The sequence below is a fragment of the Camelus bactrianus genome, chromosome 21, assembly GCF_048773025.1.
Source record: "Camelus bactrianus isolate YW-2024 breed Bactrian camel chromosome 21, ASM4877302v1, whole genome shotgun sequence".
NCBI classification, from domain to species: Eukaryota; Metazoa; Chordata; class Mammalia; order Artiodactyla; family Camelidae; genus Camelus; species Camelus bactrianus.
Window position 1 is genome coordinate 20,983,306 of NC_133559.1, and position 19,179 is coordinate 21,002,484.

The 19,179-nt window shown below is 38.3% G+C and overlaps 2 protein-coding genes across 2 annotated transcripts in view; one reads left to right on the forward strand and one right to left on the reverse strand.

Moving 5' to 3' along the window:
* ANKRD45 (ankyrin repeat domain 45) overlaps nucleotides 1-19,179 on the reverse strand; it is a 30,398-nt gene extending 11,219 nt beyond the window's left edge. The window contains exons 1-3 of the mRNA XM_010954869.3: nucleotides 19,077-19,179; nucleotides 12,325-12,694; nucleotides 6,190-6,357 (exon numbers count right to left, since the gene is read on the reverse strand). Coding sequence (XP_010953171.2) covers nucleotides 6,190-6,357; nucleotides 12,325-12,694; nucleotides 19,077-19,109 — 571 coding nt within the window. The 5' untranslated portion in view covers nucleotides 19,110-19,179. The remainder of the gene's footprint in view (nucleotides 1-6,189; nucleotides 6,358-12,324; nucleotides 12,695-19,076) is intronic.
* TEX50 (testis expressed 50) lies at nucleotides 514-4,328 on the forward strand. The gene is made up of 2 exons (XM_010955025.3): nucleotides 514-1,070; nucleotides 1,978-4,328. The coding sequence occupies exons 1-2, from the start codon at nucleotides 747-749 to the stop codon at nucleotides 2,188-2,190; spliced, it is 537 nt and encodes a 178-aa protein (XP_010953327.1). The 5' UTR covers nucleotides 514-746; the 3' UTR covers nucleotides 2,191-4,328.

Here is a 19,179-nt window from a genome sequence, read left to right on the forward strand (position 1 = left end):
TTATGTACCTGTGTCTCATCTTTTTTCACATACCATACCAAATTTCCCACGCCTCATCTGCTGACAGTACTGCATCTCCACCAAAAAGACATAAGTCAAAAGGGGGAGGCACTCGGTATTTGCTTAACTATTTGCAGGGAAAGACATTCCAGAATGATAAAACAGAAGCAGATGCTAGGCTGTATGAAATGGCAGAGCTATAGCTATTTTTCAAGTAGCTGTGAAGGTGCCATACTCCAAAAGGTTTCGAAGGGATATAGTAAGTTTTTTCCATGAAGTTTTTAAAATTATTTTTTTTAATATTTTAATTTATCATTGTATTATTTGTTTTATTTTGGTGGGGGTCGGGGGGTAATTAGGTTTATTTATTTTTAGAGGAGGTACTGGGGATTGAACCCAGGACCTCCTGCATGCATGAAGTTCTATTAATATCATTACAATTTAAATTTGTTAGCTAGCAAGATATTAGTAAAGTGTTTGTTCTTCAGAAAATTAAAGAGGCTCAAACCATTCTGGCAAGAAGTATTCCTAAGAAACACAAGTGATGATTGGCTAGGGGATATCTTTTACTTCCAATGTGTTTCTTTATGACATCATTGAATTCATCCCTGAATCACTATGACTGATGATGTCACAATGATCATCAGTGTATATATTGCTGGCTAGGAAAAGTACCTTAAGTGTGTTTCCGCTCTGTCTCTAACCAATTTTTTTACTACAATCTTTTTTCCAGCTGCGAAAGAAAGATGGTCAAGCAAGGACTATCCCTGATTTTTCCTCTGCTGTTTATCTGCTTATTCAGGGAGAGCGTCTGCATTTGTGATGGTACTATCTGGACAAAGGTTGGATGGGAGATCTTTCCAGAAGAAATGCATTATCTGAAAGTTAAGCCTTCTCCGTCTCACTGTCTACCTTATCCTCTGGACAAACTATGCTGCAGTTTTGCTAATATGGGTATATTTCACGGTAGTTTACATCTTATTTCTATCTCAGTGCAAGCTCTCTTTTTAATCTTGTCTGTTTTGTCTGCGCATTACCTGTGGATGAAATGGAAGAAACACAAAAAAAAGGTGAATTGGTGATACAACTCGTAATAGCTATAAGAATATCAAAGAGTTAAAACATAGGGTTACCAGCTTCTTTGAGAGAAGGAACCATGTGTTATTCTTCTCTGTATCCTTCCCTTCTCCCACCATTCACCCCCGGCATAGAGCGCAGTGTCTCGAACCTATGAGATGCTTGACATATGTGTACTGAATTAGAAAGTCCTTCAAATAATCTATTAGCTTAGACAGATTATTTCAGGTTACAAAACACATCAAGAAAGTAGTGAGCTGCAGTGAGTAGAATGCAGAGGAAAAGAAGTTATCTGTCTGGGCCCTTAGGTGAGTCACTGTATCTTTCTCAGCTGCCTGATCCATAAAATGAAGGATCTGGAACAAGACATCTCATTAGATTCCTCCTCAATCTATTCAAGAAAGCCAAGTATGCAGAAGTTGGCAGATATGTTTTTAATGGGCTGTAAACTGAATTCTAATTTTAGGATAACTTTCTGGAAAATAACACTCTTAAACTAATTTCCCACTTTGCCAACGACACCATATTTTGAGGCAATCTTAAAAGCTCATTGACCTCTACAACAATTAGATGTTTATAAAATGACTATGATTTTATCACATTACGTTTTAAGGCTGTTTAGTAAAGGCAAATATTTTACTAATAGTCAAATGTTCTAATCATAGAAAGTACCCATTAAACGTTTGCTGATGGTGATGATGATACTATAATCTTATACGGGGGCATTTACAAAAGAGTATTTCTTCCGTATTTAGACCTTTCTTCTACAGTAACCTTTCTTCTTTATAAATAAGCAACGTGTAGTGTTTGGAGTTTAAGCGTATATATCTAGAAAACAAATTTAATTTGAACTACAGTAAGGAAAACACTTATAATTATCATTCGTTTTTCTCTTTTTAGCTGAAGAAACAAACCTCAGACGCATTTGGCAATGATCTAGAAAACCAGTCTCTGTATGACATTGACCAAATCCTTTGCAGACTAGTGGCCACAACATCAATGATGAACAAGTACCTGAATCAGGTGTCCCATTATCCTTCAGCTAAGAAAATCAAGCATCGAAAACTGAAGAAAAAGAAGACTGAAGGAGGACAACGAGCTAGAGGGTACTAGACATGTCCTCATGCAAATATGGCTCAGCCCAATATGGCGACTACACAGGAAATCTATTGAGAGAACTCGTGTAAGGATAAAAATGGTTCTCTGGGAGCCTTTGTAATTTTCTGCCACATTTTTTACTGAAACTTTCCAACAAAGTCTGGGTTGAAAAGTTACTTCTATTCAGCTAAAATGGGGTCCATGCTTACCAAAAGTAGTGGGGAAAAGACTGTATATCACCACTGCTTCATGTTTAAGCATTTTGTTCTTTTTAATGTGTTAGATTACTAATCATTAAGCAATCTGTAGAATAGAATCTTGATTTAGTGTTTCAATAAATCCCTGATTTAAATAATATTTGTGGTTTTTCTTAGTTTCCTGAGCAAATTTTATGGTCCAATGAGGCTTTAAACTTCCCATCTCAGATTATTAAAATAGTATGGAAATATTAAGGAATAGATTCATTGTTTAAAGTATAAATATTTCTATCTTTAGTATAATAAATAAGAAATTAAGAATCAACATTTTTTAATTTTCAAACTTTTGTTAAGATGCCTCAGTTTTTAAAAATATATCCACACTTTTATTGATCAGCCATCTCAATTTTTTAAAGTAAGGTTTCCGTATTTTTCAAACAAAAATTGAGAGACTGGTCTGAGACTAGAACTGATTTTATTAACAACATGTTTAAAAATCCCAGAAAAATACACCAGATCAATAACATACCTTCCATCAATAAAAGGGGAAAAAACTTCTACAAGAACAATCCTTTGTAGAGTAACAGAGATGTTTTTGCGAGTAACTCAAAAGAACTGCCTTGGGTTATGATGGATTATTAAAAGTTTATTATAGTTCCACTTTCCAGACTCCCTCCCTTCCTTCTACCTTTCCTTAACACAACCCTACTCCCACATTTCCATGAATGTTTGTTCCTCACCTTCAGAGTTCTGAACAGTCAGCTAACTCCCTCCAAGGTAACACTGATATATATTCCTTTAATGGAGGACCCTTGAACACTTAAAATGTCTACAAACCCCGGAAACTCCAAAAAATTAATCTCAAATAGTGGCATTTTCAGTAGTATGGGTAAGTCTCTGGGGCCCTGAACCCCATAAATCTCTCCAGGTGATTCCTACTCTAGTCCCCCAAGCAAGAAATGGAAGCAGTTTATATTCTTGTTAAATCTGAATTAAACAAACATTAAATTTTATGTTGAATAGTCTGTGTTTTTGACACTACACAGCTACATTACCATGAAGCTCCAATCCTTAAAACTCCGTCACTGATCTGGAAACAATACTGGTTTATAGTATTATAGTCTTCTTCTATCTTCATCACTAAGAAACGGTAGGTATAATTCCCCCAAGACTATAAGGACCCAAACTAAACAGGTGGACATTAGGGAGAAGGAAATCAATACAATTCAACACCTATAAGCCCCAAACTTTCAGAAAAATTATAGCAAACTTTGTTCCTGGACTGTGTTTTTTAAGTCCCATGGGACACTTCAAAAATGGATTTTAAAGTATATAATGTAAATTTCATCTATAGTAACTATTCATGAGGGGATCAATTAAAGTCTTTGCTATTTTCTTTTTACTTATATATCTAATCATAAAATTGAAGGTACTGACAAATATTGTCCCTAGAAAACATTTAGAACAATTGGACAATTACATATAAAATAATCCACAAAGTACAACTCATCTTATTCTTCCCAAATATGCTACCTTCCCTCAATTTCCTCATTTCTATTAGTTCTCCCAGTTCCCTTCTTCTCATTTTATGGATAAGCAAGCTCCTTATTGCTGTCATATGCATCTTTCTAAATATCACCTTCATCCTCTTCCTCTTCTACATAAAAACTTTCAATGGTTCCCAATGGCTACACAAATGAAATGAAAACACCATGCCTGACATCTGAGGGTATAATCTGATAGTAATAATAGCAGCAGCACTTTTCAAGTGCTGATCACAGCTAAGTGCTGTGTATCATCTCACAACAACCGTCCAAGAGGTAGGAACTATGATCAAGGCCCCCTTTCCTGGAAATTAGGAATCAGGTATAAAGGATTTAAATATCAATCCCACTTTTGGACATATATTCAGAGGGAACTCTAATTAGAAAAGATACATGCACCCCAATGTTCACAGCAGCACTATTTACAATAGCCAAGACATGGAAGCAACCTAAATGTCCATTGACAGATGACTGGATAAAGAAGTTGTGGTATATTTATACAATGGAATACTACTCAGCCATAAAAAGAATAAAATAATTCCATTTGCAGCAACATGCATGGACCTGAAGACTGTCATACTAAATGAAGTTAAATCAGAAAGAGAAAGAAAAATACCATATGATATCACTCATGTGGAATATATATATATATAAAAAAAGGACACTATGAACTCATCTACAAAACAGAAACATACTCCCAAACATAGTAAACAATATTATGGTTACCAAGGAAGGGGGTGGGAAGGGATAAATTTGGGAGCTTGAGATTTACAAATGTTAGCCTCTATATATAAAAATAGATTTTAAAAAAAGTTTCTGCTGTATAGCACAGGGAACTATGTTCAATATCTTGTAATAACTTTTAATGAAAAAAATACAAAAATGAATATATGTATGTATATGCATGACTGGGACATTGCGCTGTACACTAGAAATTGACACTTAAGAATTTAAGTTCTTGTCCAAGGTCACACAGGTTTCAAGTGGAGATACTAGTACGTAAACTCAAGCAATCGGACTCAAGAGCACATGTACGTACTCCTTTATTACTCCTGCCCGCCTGGTCCTGCAGCCTACCTGTGTAAATTATGACTTGCTGTTCCAGTAAGGCAATCGCATCACTGTATCCCCAACATATCATTTTCATTCCCAACTGTAAGATTTTGCTCACACCCTTTCCCTTTATATTGTGCATCCAAATCCCACCCATTCTTCAAGGCCCACCTCAACTCTAACACACTCTGTCTTCCTGTTCTCCTGCCACCCCATGGCAGGTCCCACCTGCTCTGCTCATTTTAACCCTTAAATATAGTCTTTCTGATATTGGTACTGAACTGTAGGATGCATCTATAGCTTATCATCCCCCACCTCACAAATGTCCAGAGGGCAAAAACAACCAGTTGTACCACAACGCTGTGTTCTTAGTGGGCATTTAATAAATGCTTGCTAAAAACACAAACGCAGATAACCATGTGAAATGAATGTCACAAACTTCCTTAGTACTGGTTTTTTAACCAATGTTTGTACACATACAGAGTTGCACAGGTATATTTTCCTGAAATCTCTAAGCTCTGTTTTACAGGGCCGTGAAAATGATGCAAGAAAAATATTAATGAAACTCAAAATAGTATATAGTTTATTGAGCTTGGATTGAAGCATAATATACATACAGAAAAGTGCAAATTTTATAAGCTCAGTGAACTTTTCACAAATGAGCATACCATGTAACCAACAAGCAGATCAAGAGAAAGGACATTATGGCCCAGAAGTCCCCCTCATGCCATAAAAATAACTGCTATTTTGACTTCTAACACCATAGATTAATTTTGCTTAGCAAACGACTTTAAATTATAATTATTTCTACCTGGGGAATCAAATATACTACTCAAATATGCCATTTTTAAAGCATTTAAGGAATGATCCCTCTGCCTAGGTCTCTCACAAAATGGCCTTGAACATATATTACACATATATTCTTATAGTAAAGAATTAGAAAAATTGTTAGAAGTTGGTAAATCAACCAGCTTCTAGAATAGTTGCTATTAAGCACAACGTTTTAGGCCAATAGCAAAATAGCAAGAAGGAAAAAAAGGCGTATTTCACATATTATCACCAACAATGACTATGGTTATAGCTATAGATAAAAAAACTTGATGGAAGATGAAAATACTAATCACCTCTTTGCTCTGTTGAAGACATGGCCTATAACCCCGTAACATAGGAGGAAAATCCATCAGTCGGTCAGTTTTCCACTACCTTACGAGCTTCCTTACCTGCCCAGTTCAGGAATTCAACACACTCAGTCTGGGAGTACCGAGCAGCAACATCTCGAGCTCTTTCCTCCCGGAAGTTCAGAGCTTCTATGTCAACACCCAGTTCCACCAGCACTTTCAATGTTTCCAAACGACCCCAGGCTGCGGCACAGTGTAAAAGTGTGTAACCTGAGAGACAGAATGAAGATGGTCAGAGCAAGGTGATAACGTTGTTTTAGGCTGTTTTATGGAGCAGAAGATCATCAGGGCCATCAAGCACTGAACAATGACCACGGGCTAGGCGCTGTCCTAAGTGTGTGACATACAGGAAACTCATTTAGTTCATAAAAAGCCCTACAAGGCAGATCCATTATAATATCCATTTCACAGATAAGGAAACTGAGGTCCAGAGAAGTTAAACTTACCCAAGGAACACAGCCAGTGAATGATGGACACGAGATACCAACACAGGCAGTCTTCAGCGTCTTCTAAGGCAGAAGGCAATCTCCAACAGTCATTTATTTTGGAACACAATTAGACTCATGACTTTAAGGGATTTTCATCAAACTCTAATCACTCTAACGTTATTGTTAACACAATCATACAAATTACTACAACTGCATATGCTTTGGGTTTGGAAATTAGTCATCTGAAATTAAAACTGAAATTATGACTTATCAAATTAGGAAGTTAGTTCTTAGAATTACTGAGGCAACTCCCATGAGGTATAATTGTAAAGGTGAAAAACATGGGTGGCATCTTTAAAATTTTTTCAGATTGGTATTAAAGAATCAAGCCAAAAGTTCATTGTTGTAACTTACCCACAAGGATATATTTATGACTCACCTAATTGGCCAAGGAAGCATGTAGTATTATTACAAGAAGAGTTGAGCAAAAGAATGAACCAGCTTGTATTAAATCTATTAACTACCAGGCACTTCATAAGCTACTAGTTCATTTAACCCTTCCAATAACCCTATGTGATAGTATTATTAGCCTCCTGTAAAGGATACAGAGGAGGGTAAAGGTCAGAGACTATACATGCCCAAGGTCACACTGGCACTAAATAGCCAAAGCCATATTCAAATCCTGGTCTGTTGCCAAATAAAAGGTTTATAAGGAGCAGGGACAGCACCCAAATGTTTGCCACGGGCTAGAGAAAGGCAAGAGAAGAAATGATTCCTCCACTTCCTTCCAGAAACCTCTCCTGGGCTCCCTATCCACCACATCCCCACAATCCTGGGTCTGTCTGAGACCAAGCTGTAACCTGCCTTTGTCTTGAGGATATCATAAATCATAATAAAGGGTTAATAAGGAATCAAAAAGAGCATGAAGAGAACTATTCAAGGATCAGCCCAAACTGGAATTACCTCCATTCTTTGGCCCAAATTATTTTTTTTTAAATATCACAAGTGAGAAATTTCAGAACACCAAAAGAGAGAGACTGGCTCAAGAACTGTGTTGTGCCTTTCTCCTCTACAAAAAGGGGGGCCAAGAAATACCTAGATACCATCCTCATTGTTCCTGCCTCCTGGCTGAAGATGGACATCATCAGTCAGACGAATGGCCCCGGGCCCCTGATCTGCTGGGAGAGGGGGACACTCTACAGACAAAACACTGCTATAGCATGAACAAGAAGCCATTCCAAACAAAATGTTCTGGGTCATCATACTGCTTTTCTCAAGGCCAGTGGTAACACCAAATTTTTTTCCCTATTTTTTAAGATACAGATAAAAAACAAGAAAACAAGATTTCTGGGCAGAGGGAGACTTTTACCAAGGAATTTGAAACTTCTGTATGTTTTTTTCCCTTGTGGGAGATGACGTGTTTTCTAGAAGGAAACACACAGATCCTCATAGCACATTAACCCCAGAGCCTTCCCTGGAGAAGGAAAACATTTAATTAAGATGATTTCAAAAGCATCCAGACAAGAAGGGGATTTTCCTAAAGTTCTCCTGTAACACTGGCAATGGGCGTTGGATCCCAGGTGGGGGATACAGAAGGGTTACATGTTGGAAATCCCGGCAGGAAGAAAGGGACCGTAAACGGAATTCTGAAAAACTGGGATTGTGTCTAAGAGAAAAATAATCTCTGTGTGGAAGACTATTGGTTACTAAATATAGAGAGTCAACTGAGCAGGTAGTTCAGACTAAGGCAAAAGATCAGACAAGAAGATAAGGAATATTTTCCTCCATGCAGGACTGTTCTGTGTGCTTTACAAGAATCAACTCAATTTAATCCTCACTGTAATGTTATGATATAGGCACTAGCATTGTTCTCATTCATACATAAGGAAACAAAAGCACAGGGATGATAAGGACTTTTCTCAAGGTTGCTATAAATTAATGAAAGTTATTGATAAGGTTAAAATCCCAAACTGTGATGATGATAATTACAAAAAAGTAACAGGCCATGGAGCAAACTACTCGCCTCCGTTGAGTATTTTCCACAACCTACCTACCACCAGCAGTGCCAGACTCTGAATTCCCCAAATCATGTTGTTTCATGCCTCTATAACCGTGCATACGCTTTTTTTCTTGCTTGAAATAGTAATTACAGTAGCAGAATAAAATAATATCAGTATAAAGTTTATGTTTACTTAGCATTTATACTGGTATTTTATAAAACTGAGTTCAGAATTCATTTTTTTAATTAGTGAAACTGCTTAATATATTTAAATACAAAAATATATAACCACAAAATACCAGACAAAACATAACTATTAAATAGGAAGGTTAAGGATATACTGTCATTCTGTTAGCAATATAAATTGTCAGACAAAACTAATGAAAGTTAAAGATTAAAAGCCACTGTAAAATGAAGAAACTGTAATTAGTCATGAAAACTGCAAATGAAATATTTGATTTTTTAAGCGTGTCAGTGGTATCACTAGGGTATCTTTGTACAGATTTTTTCAGCTATTGAAGTTTTTCTCACTCAAAATTAGTTGGAAGTAGTTATAAACCAATACTAAATATTTTTCTTCAAATTATCTCATCTCTAACTTGAAAAGAGAGATATCTCTGAACAGCTTTTTGCTTTTTTGATAGAAGTGCAATCTTTTTTACTGCAAGTAAGCTATAATCTTTTTCCCCAAAGAAAACATTGCTGGTTCATATTTGTCTTTTTTAATTTCCTCGTATACAGAGATTCCATTTCAGTTTCCTTATCCAATCTCAAAACTGTGAGATTCACATTCTACTTGTTTGGGAAGTTTTTGAACTTGAGAATTATTCTTGTAACAGAAATTTTGCAATACCACGATACAGATCATCTAAATTTGCAGACTTCAGTTTGTCTTTTTATACACACTGAGCAATTAAATTGAGACAGGAAGCGGGCAGGGAACAGCCATTCAAGGAAGGATGCAGCAATTAACATCAAAATGGTGGAAGATTCAACCCCCAGGGGGCCGGGGGTTGAGGCTCAAGATGGTGGGAGATCTGACTTCTAGTAGACCTTGAGCTTCATTATACGCTCGTTGTAATATATCAGCATGATAAGTAACATGTCCACAGGCGCCATGACAGCTCCAAGGCTCACCATAGGTCAACCAGTGGGCAGTGGCCAACTTCCTGGGAATCCCAGCCCCTTCCCCAGGGTAGCTAAAGTGGTCCTCCCACTTGTTAGCATATGAAGCTACTGAGCCCATAAAAACTGGCAACACGGTGCCTCGGGGCCACCTCTCACTCTCTTCTCTTTGGAGATGGCCTCACTCTGTCTATGGAGAGTGTAACTACTTTTACTCTAACCTGAGCACCCAACCCCCACACCTTGTGGCCTTTCTCTTGCCTTCTGAAACAGCCTACACTCTATGCAGTATGTATCTCTCTAAATAAATCTAACTTAACTCAACTGTGGCTCGCTCTTGAATTCTTTCCTGTGTGAAGTCAAGGACCCACACTTGGCGGGCGCATCCCAGGGGCTCAACCGAGACCTGGGACACGGTCCTCCTCACGCCCCACGTCCGTTTTTTCCTGCATCAAAATCATTGATACTGTTCTTAATCCATAAATGACTCTAATTTTATATTTTTAAAAATACCAAATAAAACTATTGTACCCATAAAAAGGCCAGTATTTCATTACCTAAACTAGTGGATAAGTATACCAGATAACAATATTGTAACACAATATTACAACACAATATTGTAACACTGATAACACTGTGGTTACTATACTGCCTGCATTGCCCTAACCTTCCACCTTTGTCTGGCAAACTCTTGGTCATTATTCAAGATTCATTATAACATTGCCTCCTCTGTGAAACCTTCCCTGACCATGCCCAGCACTTTTAGATAAAGTTGACTAATCACTCCTCTGAGCTAACACTGTATCTTGTCCCACATATATTAATTAGCTATTCACACATCTGCTAAACTGTGAACTTGTCCAAGGTTGTTGAATTCATTCATCCTTCTATCCCCATTTCCCAGAACAAGGCCTGGCTATTCCTCCACCCTTAATAAACATCTGCTGATTGTTATGGGAAGACAGAGTTTAAAATGGTAATTAGTTCTGATCACGCCTGTTTGAGTACGGCCAGGCTGAGAGACCAAAGCCTTGCCAGAACCAGAGGAGGTTCCGTCATTAATAACTGCAGGCTGCACAGGCCTGTCCTTGGCTCTGTCAGAAACAAAGGCACTTCCCAATAGGCCAGAAGTCAGTAATACAGAGAGCTGAGGCTTTAAGAACTGTTTTACCCTCCTTCCTTTGGATCAAAAAGTGTCCCATTCTCCAGTATTCAAAAGGACAGGAAATCCTGAATGCAAACATGACCCATCAATCCCCTAGAAAATCATTCTCCTTCCTTTACATCTCTGAGTATCACCAATAGATAAACGGCATATTTCATCTTACTTTACAGAGACATCTACCTACAGTTCTTCATCCAAAAGTTCTTTTTTAGGCCAATGGCTTCTTATGCTCCCAAAACCAGTAGTGTTCACATACACACACACAATGACTATTATTCAGCCTTAAAAAAAAAAGAAGAAAATTCTGTCATTTGTGACAACATGGATGAAACTGAAGGGCATTATGCTAAGCAAAATAAGCCAGACAGAGAAAGACAAGTACTGCACAGTATCACTTATATGTGGAATCTAAAAATAAAAAGTTGAACTCAGAGTAGAAAAGCGGTTACCAGGAGCCAAGGGGTGGGGGAAATACGGAAAGATTGGTAAAAGGGTTAACAAATTTTCAGTTATAAAATGAATAAGGTCTGAGGACCTAATGTATAACGTGGTCACTACAGTTGATAACTATATTTTATAACTGAAATTTGCTTAGAGTAGAACTTAAATGTTCGCACAAAACAAAAACAAAAAACCTTGATTTGATCTGTTCTCTCAGGTGAACAAGCTCATGGGAACTAAATCAATACCAACCAAACAAGAAACTTACTGGTAAACTTTAATGTAAGTCATTATTTTATGATGATTAAAATGATAATTGCCAAGTTGACTGGTAAAATTAGGTTGACCAGTTCATGCACACTTTCCATTATAATAGACCTAGAATTTCCCAAATCATCAAGTCCTGGTTCCTTTTAATCTACCAGTTTTCTCAATCTCTCTCTCCTCCAGCATTTTACTTAAAAGCAGCAAGAAAAAAGCAGGATGCACTTTCCCTTTCTGCTGAAGATCATTGTTTTATTTTCTACAATGACCACGTTTTATATTTGCAATCTGAAAAAAAAAAAAAAACTGACTGAATTTAAAGAGTTAATTAGATAATAACTGCAAAAACTTATAAATCTTCAAAGGAAAGAGATAATATTATTGAGCACTTACTGTACACCAACTTATATGTGCCAAGTATTGTGATAAGATATTTATATTTATTATCTTATTTAATCCTCATAGCCTATAAGGAAAATACAATTATTATTCCCATTTTGCAGATGAAGAAACAGAGACACAAAAAAGATCAGGTAACTTGTCCAAATCACACAGCTAATAAACAGTGAATTCTGTGTTCTTAACTACTATGCTATACTATAGCAACATGCATGCGCACACTCATGTATACGTATGCATTCATAATCTATGCAAAATATAAAGGAGGCACATCAAATTTATCCAAATTTAAAGACAGTACAGAGCATCTTTATGTAGTCATAAGTAATACTGATGAAGAAAAAAAGACAAAATACCTCTGGCGGTTTTTTCATTCAGATTCACACCATATTTTGCCAAAGCTCTAATCACATCACTTTGCCCAGCCATGCAAGCTGCATACAACAAATTTCTTCCAACGATGTCTTCCTGCAAGAGCAGCTGCATGGCCTGTTCATGGTGAGGGTTCTCAGGATCCTCAAAAATCTTCTGCAAACCTTCTACATCCCCTGTGAGCGCAGGTTGTAAGAGGGGATTAACGGTGCCAGTTTCCTCTGGTTCCTTGGCTTCTTCATCTTCTTCTTCATCAACTTCTTCTTCCTCTTCTTCTTGCTGTGAGAAAAATATTGATTTTTCTGAACTCTCTGACTCTGGGGGTCCTTCTGACTCCATTAATTCCAAAAATACCTGGAACAAAAAAAAAAAGTAATAGAAATCTTCTCAAACAAATCAGTATTTATTTTATCAGGCAACTGACAATATGAATGAAATGAAAATACTTGGCTGGTTGAAAATAGTTATAAAATAAGAGACTTCATCTGTTCTATCAATAAAGTTTATTGTGCACCAATACACTGCCTGAATATACACTAAAATGCTGAATGTGTGATGTAAACAGTAAATTCAATAGGAACAGGAGGAGAAAGAAATCAATGTGGGTGAGATTCATTAGGAAAAGACTGAAAGAGAATGTAAAAGAGACTCATCTGCCTAAACAAGAGTCCATGTAGGGGAGAAATGAGAAATACAGTTGAACCACTGGAGCCAGATTATTAAGACCTTAAAAATTAGGCACTGACATTTAGACAGAATTCATTTACTCAGTAATGCTCACTGAAAGCCTACTAACATACTAAGTGCTTTGTAGGCACTACGTAAATTAGAAAGAAGAATCAAATTTATTTCCTGCCCTCAACAACTTACTACTTCAGAGGAGAAAATATGACATGCACAAAATAAGTGCAATAAAAGATGACAAGTGCTAAGTATCATAAGAGATGAGGTGCTACGGGAGTTTAGAAGGGATGAGATTAATTCCAGGTAGAATCAATCAAGGAAGTCTTAATACTACTCACTCTGGCAGAACATATATTAAATTGGGAATGACTGATAAAGGAGTAGCATTGTCCCCTCGTGCGTATAAAAATGTTTGTAGCATCTCTGTTTGTAACACCAAAAATCCTGAGCAAGAAAAAAACAAAAACAAAAACAATGCCTGTGAACAGGAGCATAAACTGTGGCAAATTCACACAAAATAGTACATAGTAGTTAAAATGAAGAAATTACAGTGATATACTATGTGGTAGGAAGCTTCTGACATGGCTCCCATGACCCTACCCTTGGAAATGGATCTGCTCCAGTTGAACTTCAGAGGCCTGTGGTCCAGGCCACACCTTAACTGTAGCCTCATCAGAGACCCTGAAGTAAAAGATCTAGCTAAGCTGTGCCCTGCTTCCTGACTCAGACAAACTTTGAGACAATGAACGTGTGCTATTTTAAGCTACCAAGTTTGAGGATAATTTGTTGCACAGCAATACATAATTAAGACACAACAACAATATGAATGAATCTTAGCCATAAATTAGCTGAAAAAAAAAGTAAATCCAAAAGATTATATCTATCAAGATATATTTTTGTAAAGTTCAAAGCAATTAAAATTAAAATAGACATTTTAGGAATAGAAGTAGATGCAATAACACTATTTTTAAAAGAAGAAAAGCAAGATTGAACACAAGATTCAGGATAGTGTTGAGGAGAGGGTGAGGGAAGATGAAGGAAATCGGATAAAGAGAATCACACATTTAGTAAAGAATATGATATTTAAGCTGAGCTATAAAGAATGGGCAGGACTTGGTCATTCAGAAGTCAGAAGGAAGGGAAATCTAGTTAGAATAACATCTGTATCTACTATAGCCCTATATTAATCTCTACCTTCACTAAATGCATATAATATTTGTAATCTGTTGAAGCTAGGAATGCTTTGGCTGCAAATCACAGAAAAATAGTAAGACTGACTTTTTAAAATAGGAGATTATTACCTCACAAAACAGGAAATTTAAAGGTGGAGATGGTACAGCAGCTCAAAAATAGAGATCTGAGCTCTTTCTATTCCATCATTGTGTATTAAGACTTTCATCCTCATGGCTGTTGCCTAATGGTGACAAGATGGCTGTCATAATTCCTGTCATCATGTCAGCATTTACGCCAGTAAAAAGGGGAAATCCCTCAGAGGATACTAGTGGCATCCAACCGTTCTGAGAGGAAAGCAAAACAAAGTCTTTCCTAACAAGGCCCGACAAACTTCCAGTTGTACCTCAAAGGCCAGATTGTGCCCTTTATGTAAGAGAAGCAAAAAAAAGGGAAGTTTCTCCATGTTCCTGCCTCTATAACAGAAGTAAGCAAGGTGGACGAGGCTGGGAATGGGAGTTGAATTAGCCAATCAACCATGACTCCACTGTAAGATTTGGTCCAACTCATCTGAGATGGTTTCATTCAATTCATTCATTTTACAGAATAAATATACAGGAAACTTGTAATCCTTTTGAATGCCTGATATCCAACTCTCCACCCTCCAACCCCACCCCCCGACACACATACTTCCTTGAAGAACCTCAATCTCCATCTTAGCAAATTATTCTAACGGAAGATAAAGCTAACTTCCCACTCTCCATCTCAGCACAAGCTTGGGGGCAGGCACATAAGTCAGGCTCAGCTAATTAGCTACTCGGTCCTAGGATTTTGACTCTTTTTTTATGTTGCTGTTCATCTTTGCATTATTCTTTTTATTAACATATAACATTGCATTAGTTTAGGGTGTACAACAGAACGACCTGATATATGCATATATTGCAAAATGATTACCACAATAAGTTTAATATCCAACACCTCGTATAGTTACACATTTTTCTGGTGATGAAAACTTTTAAGATCTTAGCAACTTTCAAATAAAATACAGCTTTGTATTCCATTCAATATACTACTGTAAACTATAGTCACTATGCTTTTGGTACATGCTCAGGACATATTTATCTTATAACTGAAAGTTTGTACCTTTTGACCACCTTCACTTATTTTACCCACCACCTACATCTGTCTCTGCCAATTACCAATCTGTTCTCTGCATCTATGAGTTCGTTTTTTTTAGCTTCTACACGCAAGCAACCGGGACCTTGACTCTTGAACATGGGACACAAGGACATGAGGGGAGTTGAAGGTCATTCATCACCAGTGACAGCAACAGTACACTAATCAAACTTTCTGCTGTGAGAACATGCTGTGGTTCTTGTGGTCTGACCCTCCAGAGTTCCCTTGGTTTCTGCTCATCCAGCCTCCCTAATCACATGGGCCCCTGGTAAGTATAGTACTTAGACATAGTTCTTTCTCAAAGTCTAATCTCCCCTTCTTTAGGAATAAAATCCCATCCTCTTCTCTCAACCACACTTAAAAAAATTTTTTTTTAATTTCAAACCACAAAACTAATTTATTAGACAAAACTAACAGAAACCACACTTTTTTTCAAACCAAAATTTATATTGGAATAAAACTATTTCCCAGTCTCTCTTGCTATATGGTACAGCCATATATCCAAGTAGTTGACAATAGGATGTAAGTAGATACGTAGTATGCAACGTCTAGAAAAGTATCATTCCTTCTCACCGGATTGCAAGCATGATAACTGGAGCTTGCACAGCTAACTCAGACCATGAGGTGGATGTCCTGTCCAAATACATATATATTATTTCTATTGTAATATATAGTATATAGTAGTTTATGATATCATGTTTTAATTATATATGTAAAATATATAACATCTGTTAATAAAGTAACAATTAATTGTTCACTTGTAATGGACACTTTTGTCCTGGGCACATTGCAGTTGAAGGAGGATTAATAAAAAAATGGCTGCACTTAGGCTAACAGATTGCTTGTTCTTATGCTTGCCCTTAAAACGGTCAACTGACCTGACTGACTGGTTGCTACTCACAGTTTCAGGCCCACTGTTAAAACTAAAGCAATTGATATTACTGTTTCTACTTTATTCCAGGAATTGAAAGCAATAATCAAACTTGGTCTCTGAGTCCTTTTCCAAGGAGAAGGTCACAGGACTGTAACCTTAAAAAATAGCCTGAATTACCAAGAAGACCACACCTTGAGTGCTTATGAGATAAAGAGATCTAACCGCTGGCCTCTATAGAATTGGTCTCCTAGAGGCATCATATCGCCATTCTAAGTTTTCTGATGAGAAAATGATTCTGTTGCTTGTTATCAAGGCTTTATTGTTTGAACTGTATAACCACCCAACCCCATCCCTAAGGTGGGTTCACAGCTTTGAAGGCACTAGCCTGCTGTGAGTCCCCTTTGCCCGGCAAAGAAATAAAATTGCCTCTCTAAGCTCCAAGACCTTGTCTCTGGGTTATTTGACTCATCGGGGACGGGGGCCGATCTTTCAGCAACACATTTATTAGTATATTTGTATATATATAATTAAATAAAATATTATTTGTCCTTACAAAATCCCATTCTATTTTTTACATTTCTGGGGTGGGGAGGTTGAGGTTATTTATTTATTTATTTATTTATTTATTTTACTGGAGGTACTGGGGATTGAACCCAGGACCCTGTGCATGCTAAGCACACACTCTACCACTGAGCTATATACCCTCTTTGCCAATCTATTTTTTTTTAATTAAAGCATAGTCCATTTACAATGTTGTGTTAATTTCTGGTATACAGCACAGTGATTCAGTTATATACATATATATATACACATATAGATTCCTTTTCATATTTTTTTATTATAGGCCATTAGAAGGTATTGAATATAGTCCCCTGTGCTATACAGTAGGACCTTATTGTTTATTTTTTTAATTGAAGTACAATTTATTTACAATGTTGTATGAGTTTCTGGTGTACACCATAATGATTCAGTTATATACATCATTTTTCATTACAGTTTATTACAAACCATTAAATACAGTTCCTGGTGCTATACAGTAGGGCCTTGTTGTTTATCTATTTTATGTATAGCAGTATCTGCAAATCCCAAACTCCCAATTTATCCCTCCTCACCCCCTTCCCCTCCCTGGTAACCATAAGTTTGTTTTCTATGCCTGTGAGTCTGTTCCAGGATCGATCATTTTTAAGAGTGTAACAAAGTCCTAAGACCAGAAAGATTGAGGACCACTGCTTTAGAACATATATGTGACCTAGCAGCAGCAGACAGTCTTGCAGAGGAGGCTTGCCCCGACCTGGCTGCTGTAGCAAGGTGAGGAAGCTCTGTAGGGAGGGAGGGCAGCCGGGCAAACCACCCCCACCGGGGAGGAAGGGAAGACACAGCAAGAGCTCAGTGTAACCGAGTGAGACAGGGAGCACCAGAGCCAGGGAGAGCTACTAAGCTCTGACCAAACCAGGAGAGAAGTGTTCACAAGGTACCTGAGCTCAGACATGGCAAAGGGACCCCAGACACTTCCCCACAGATCTCGTGAGCCACCCAAACATATCCACATACCAAGACACCATCTCAAAGAGATAATCAGGGAGCATTTATCTGAGAACTTAAATGTCTTTATATGAGAAATTAAACATTTGACAAGGAAGCCATTTACAGATTAAATTTAAAACCAACTTAACATTATTTTTTCCTAATAACAACTGAGTGCTCATGAAAGAAACTAGATCAGTCACAAAAATAAATTACATTTTCTTTGCCTGGGAAAGTTGTAACATGGATGGAAATTGCAACCCACTACACATAACCGAAAGTTCACAGAGAATATGAGCATGGAGAGGGGAGAGGGGAGAGAGGAGGGCTGGAACGCTGAAGGCAGAATGGCTTACTGGACTATGGGTCAGAAGGCCCATGCTTTAGTCCTGATTCTGGTATTTATTAATTATGCGACTTTTCCGAACTCACTCTCCTCATTTGTGAAATGAGAGCAGCACCTGCTCTGCCTTACTGAATTAGGGGAGGAAAACAAGTCTGTAAACTTTTCCTTTCAACTATAAAGTGTGAGCTCTTTTGAGGCTGCTAAGGCACTAGTCTCAGACAATCTCCTAAATCCCTACCCCATCGGTGTCACAGTCTGGTGGGAAAGACACAAGTAAATCAGCAATGACAGAATGAGATGAGGGACAGAATGCAGATAAGGAAAGGGTGCTTGGAGCGTAAAGAGGTTGGACCTCTAAATTAGACTCCGAGTGCCGAGGTCCTGGAAATGCTTCCCAGAAGAGGTTGACACTTCAGTACCAAAGAGCAGGAGTTTTAAAAAGAGGAGAAAAGGGAAGTCCAGGCAATGGGATTAGCATACACAATGGGCAAGGAGGCAGACCAGCCGGCCTGAAGTTGTGGTAGCGGAATAAATCTGAAGGGCCTTTTAAGCCAACTGAGTTTTCTCTTAAAAAAAATGTCGTCCCTTGAGGATTTTAAGTCTCAGCTTTAGGAGAAGGCCTCAAAGGGCGGCCCTGGGCTCTCCAGGGTTAAACAATAGGAAGGCCCGAGGGAGTGGATACAGAGGGTGGCAGCCCCGCCTCGAGAACAGGGAGGTCGGGCCCAGGGTGCAGCGGTCACTACTGGGCACCAGAATCCGCCTTTCGGCCTGAAGCCAAGGAACTGGCCGCGGGGCGGGACCGGCTACGCAAAGCTCGGACAAAGGCAAAGCCTGGGGACGCCGCGGTTGAAGCCCATTCCCCGCCAGCCCCTGCCGAGCAGCCTGGCGGGGAGATGCCCATTGTCCCCCATGCCCACTGCTGCGCCCACCCCCGGCCCTGGGCCCAGGAACCCGGGACTCACCGCTCCCCGGGACCAGCCTTCCGCGGTTACCATGGTGACGGCGCACGCCGCGCGCAGCAGCTCCGCCCCCAGCGCCGTGGCTCCGGCGGCGCGCGAAGGTCAA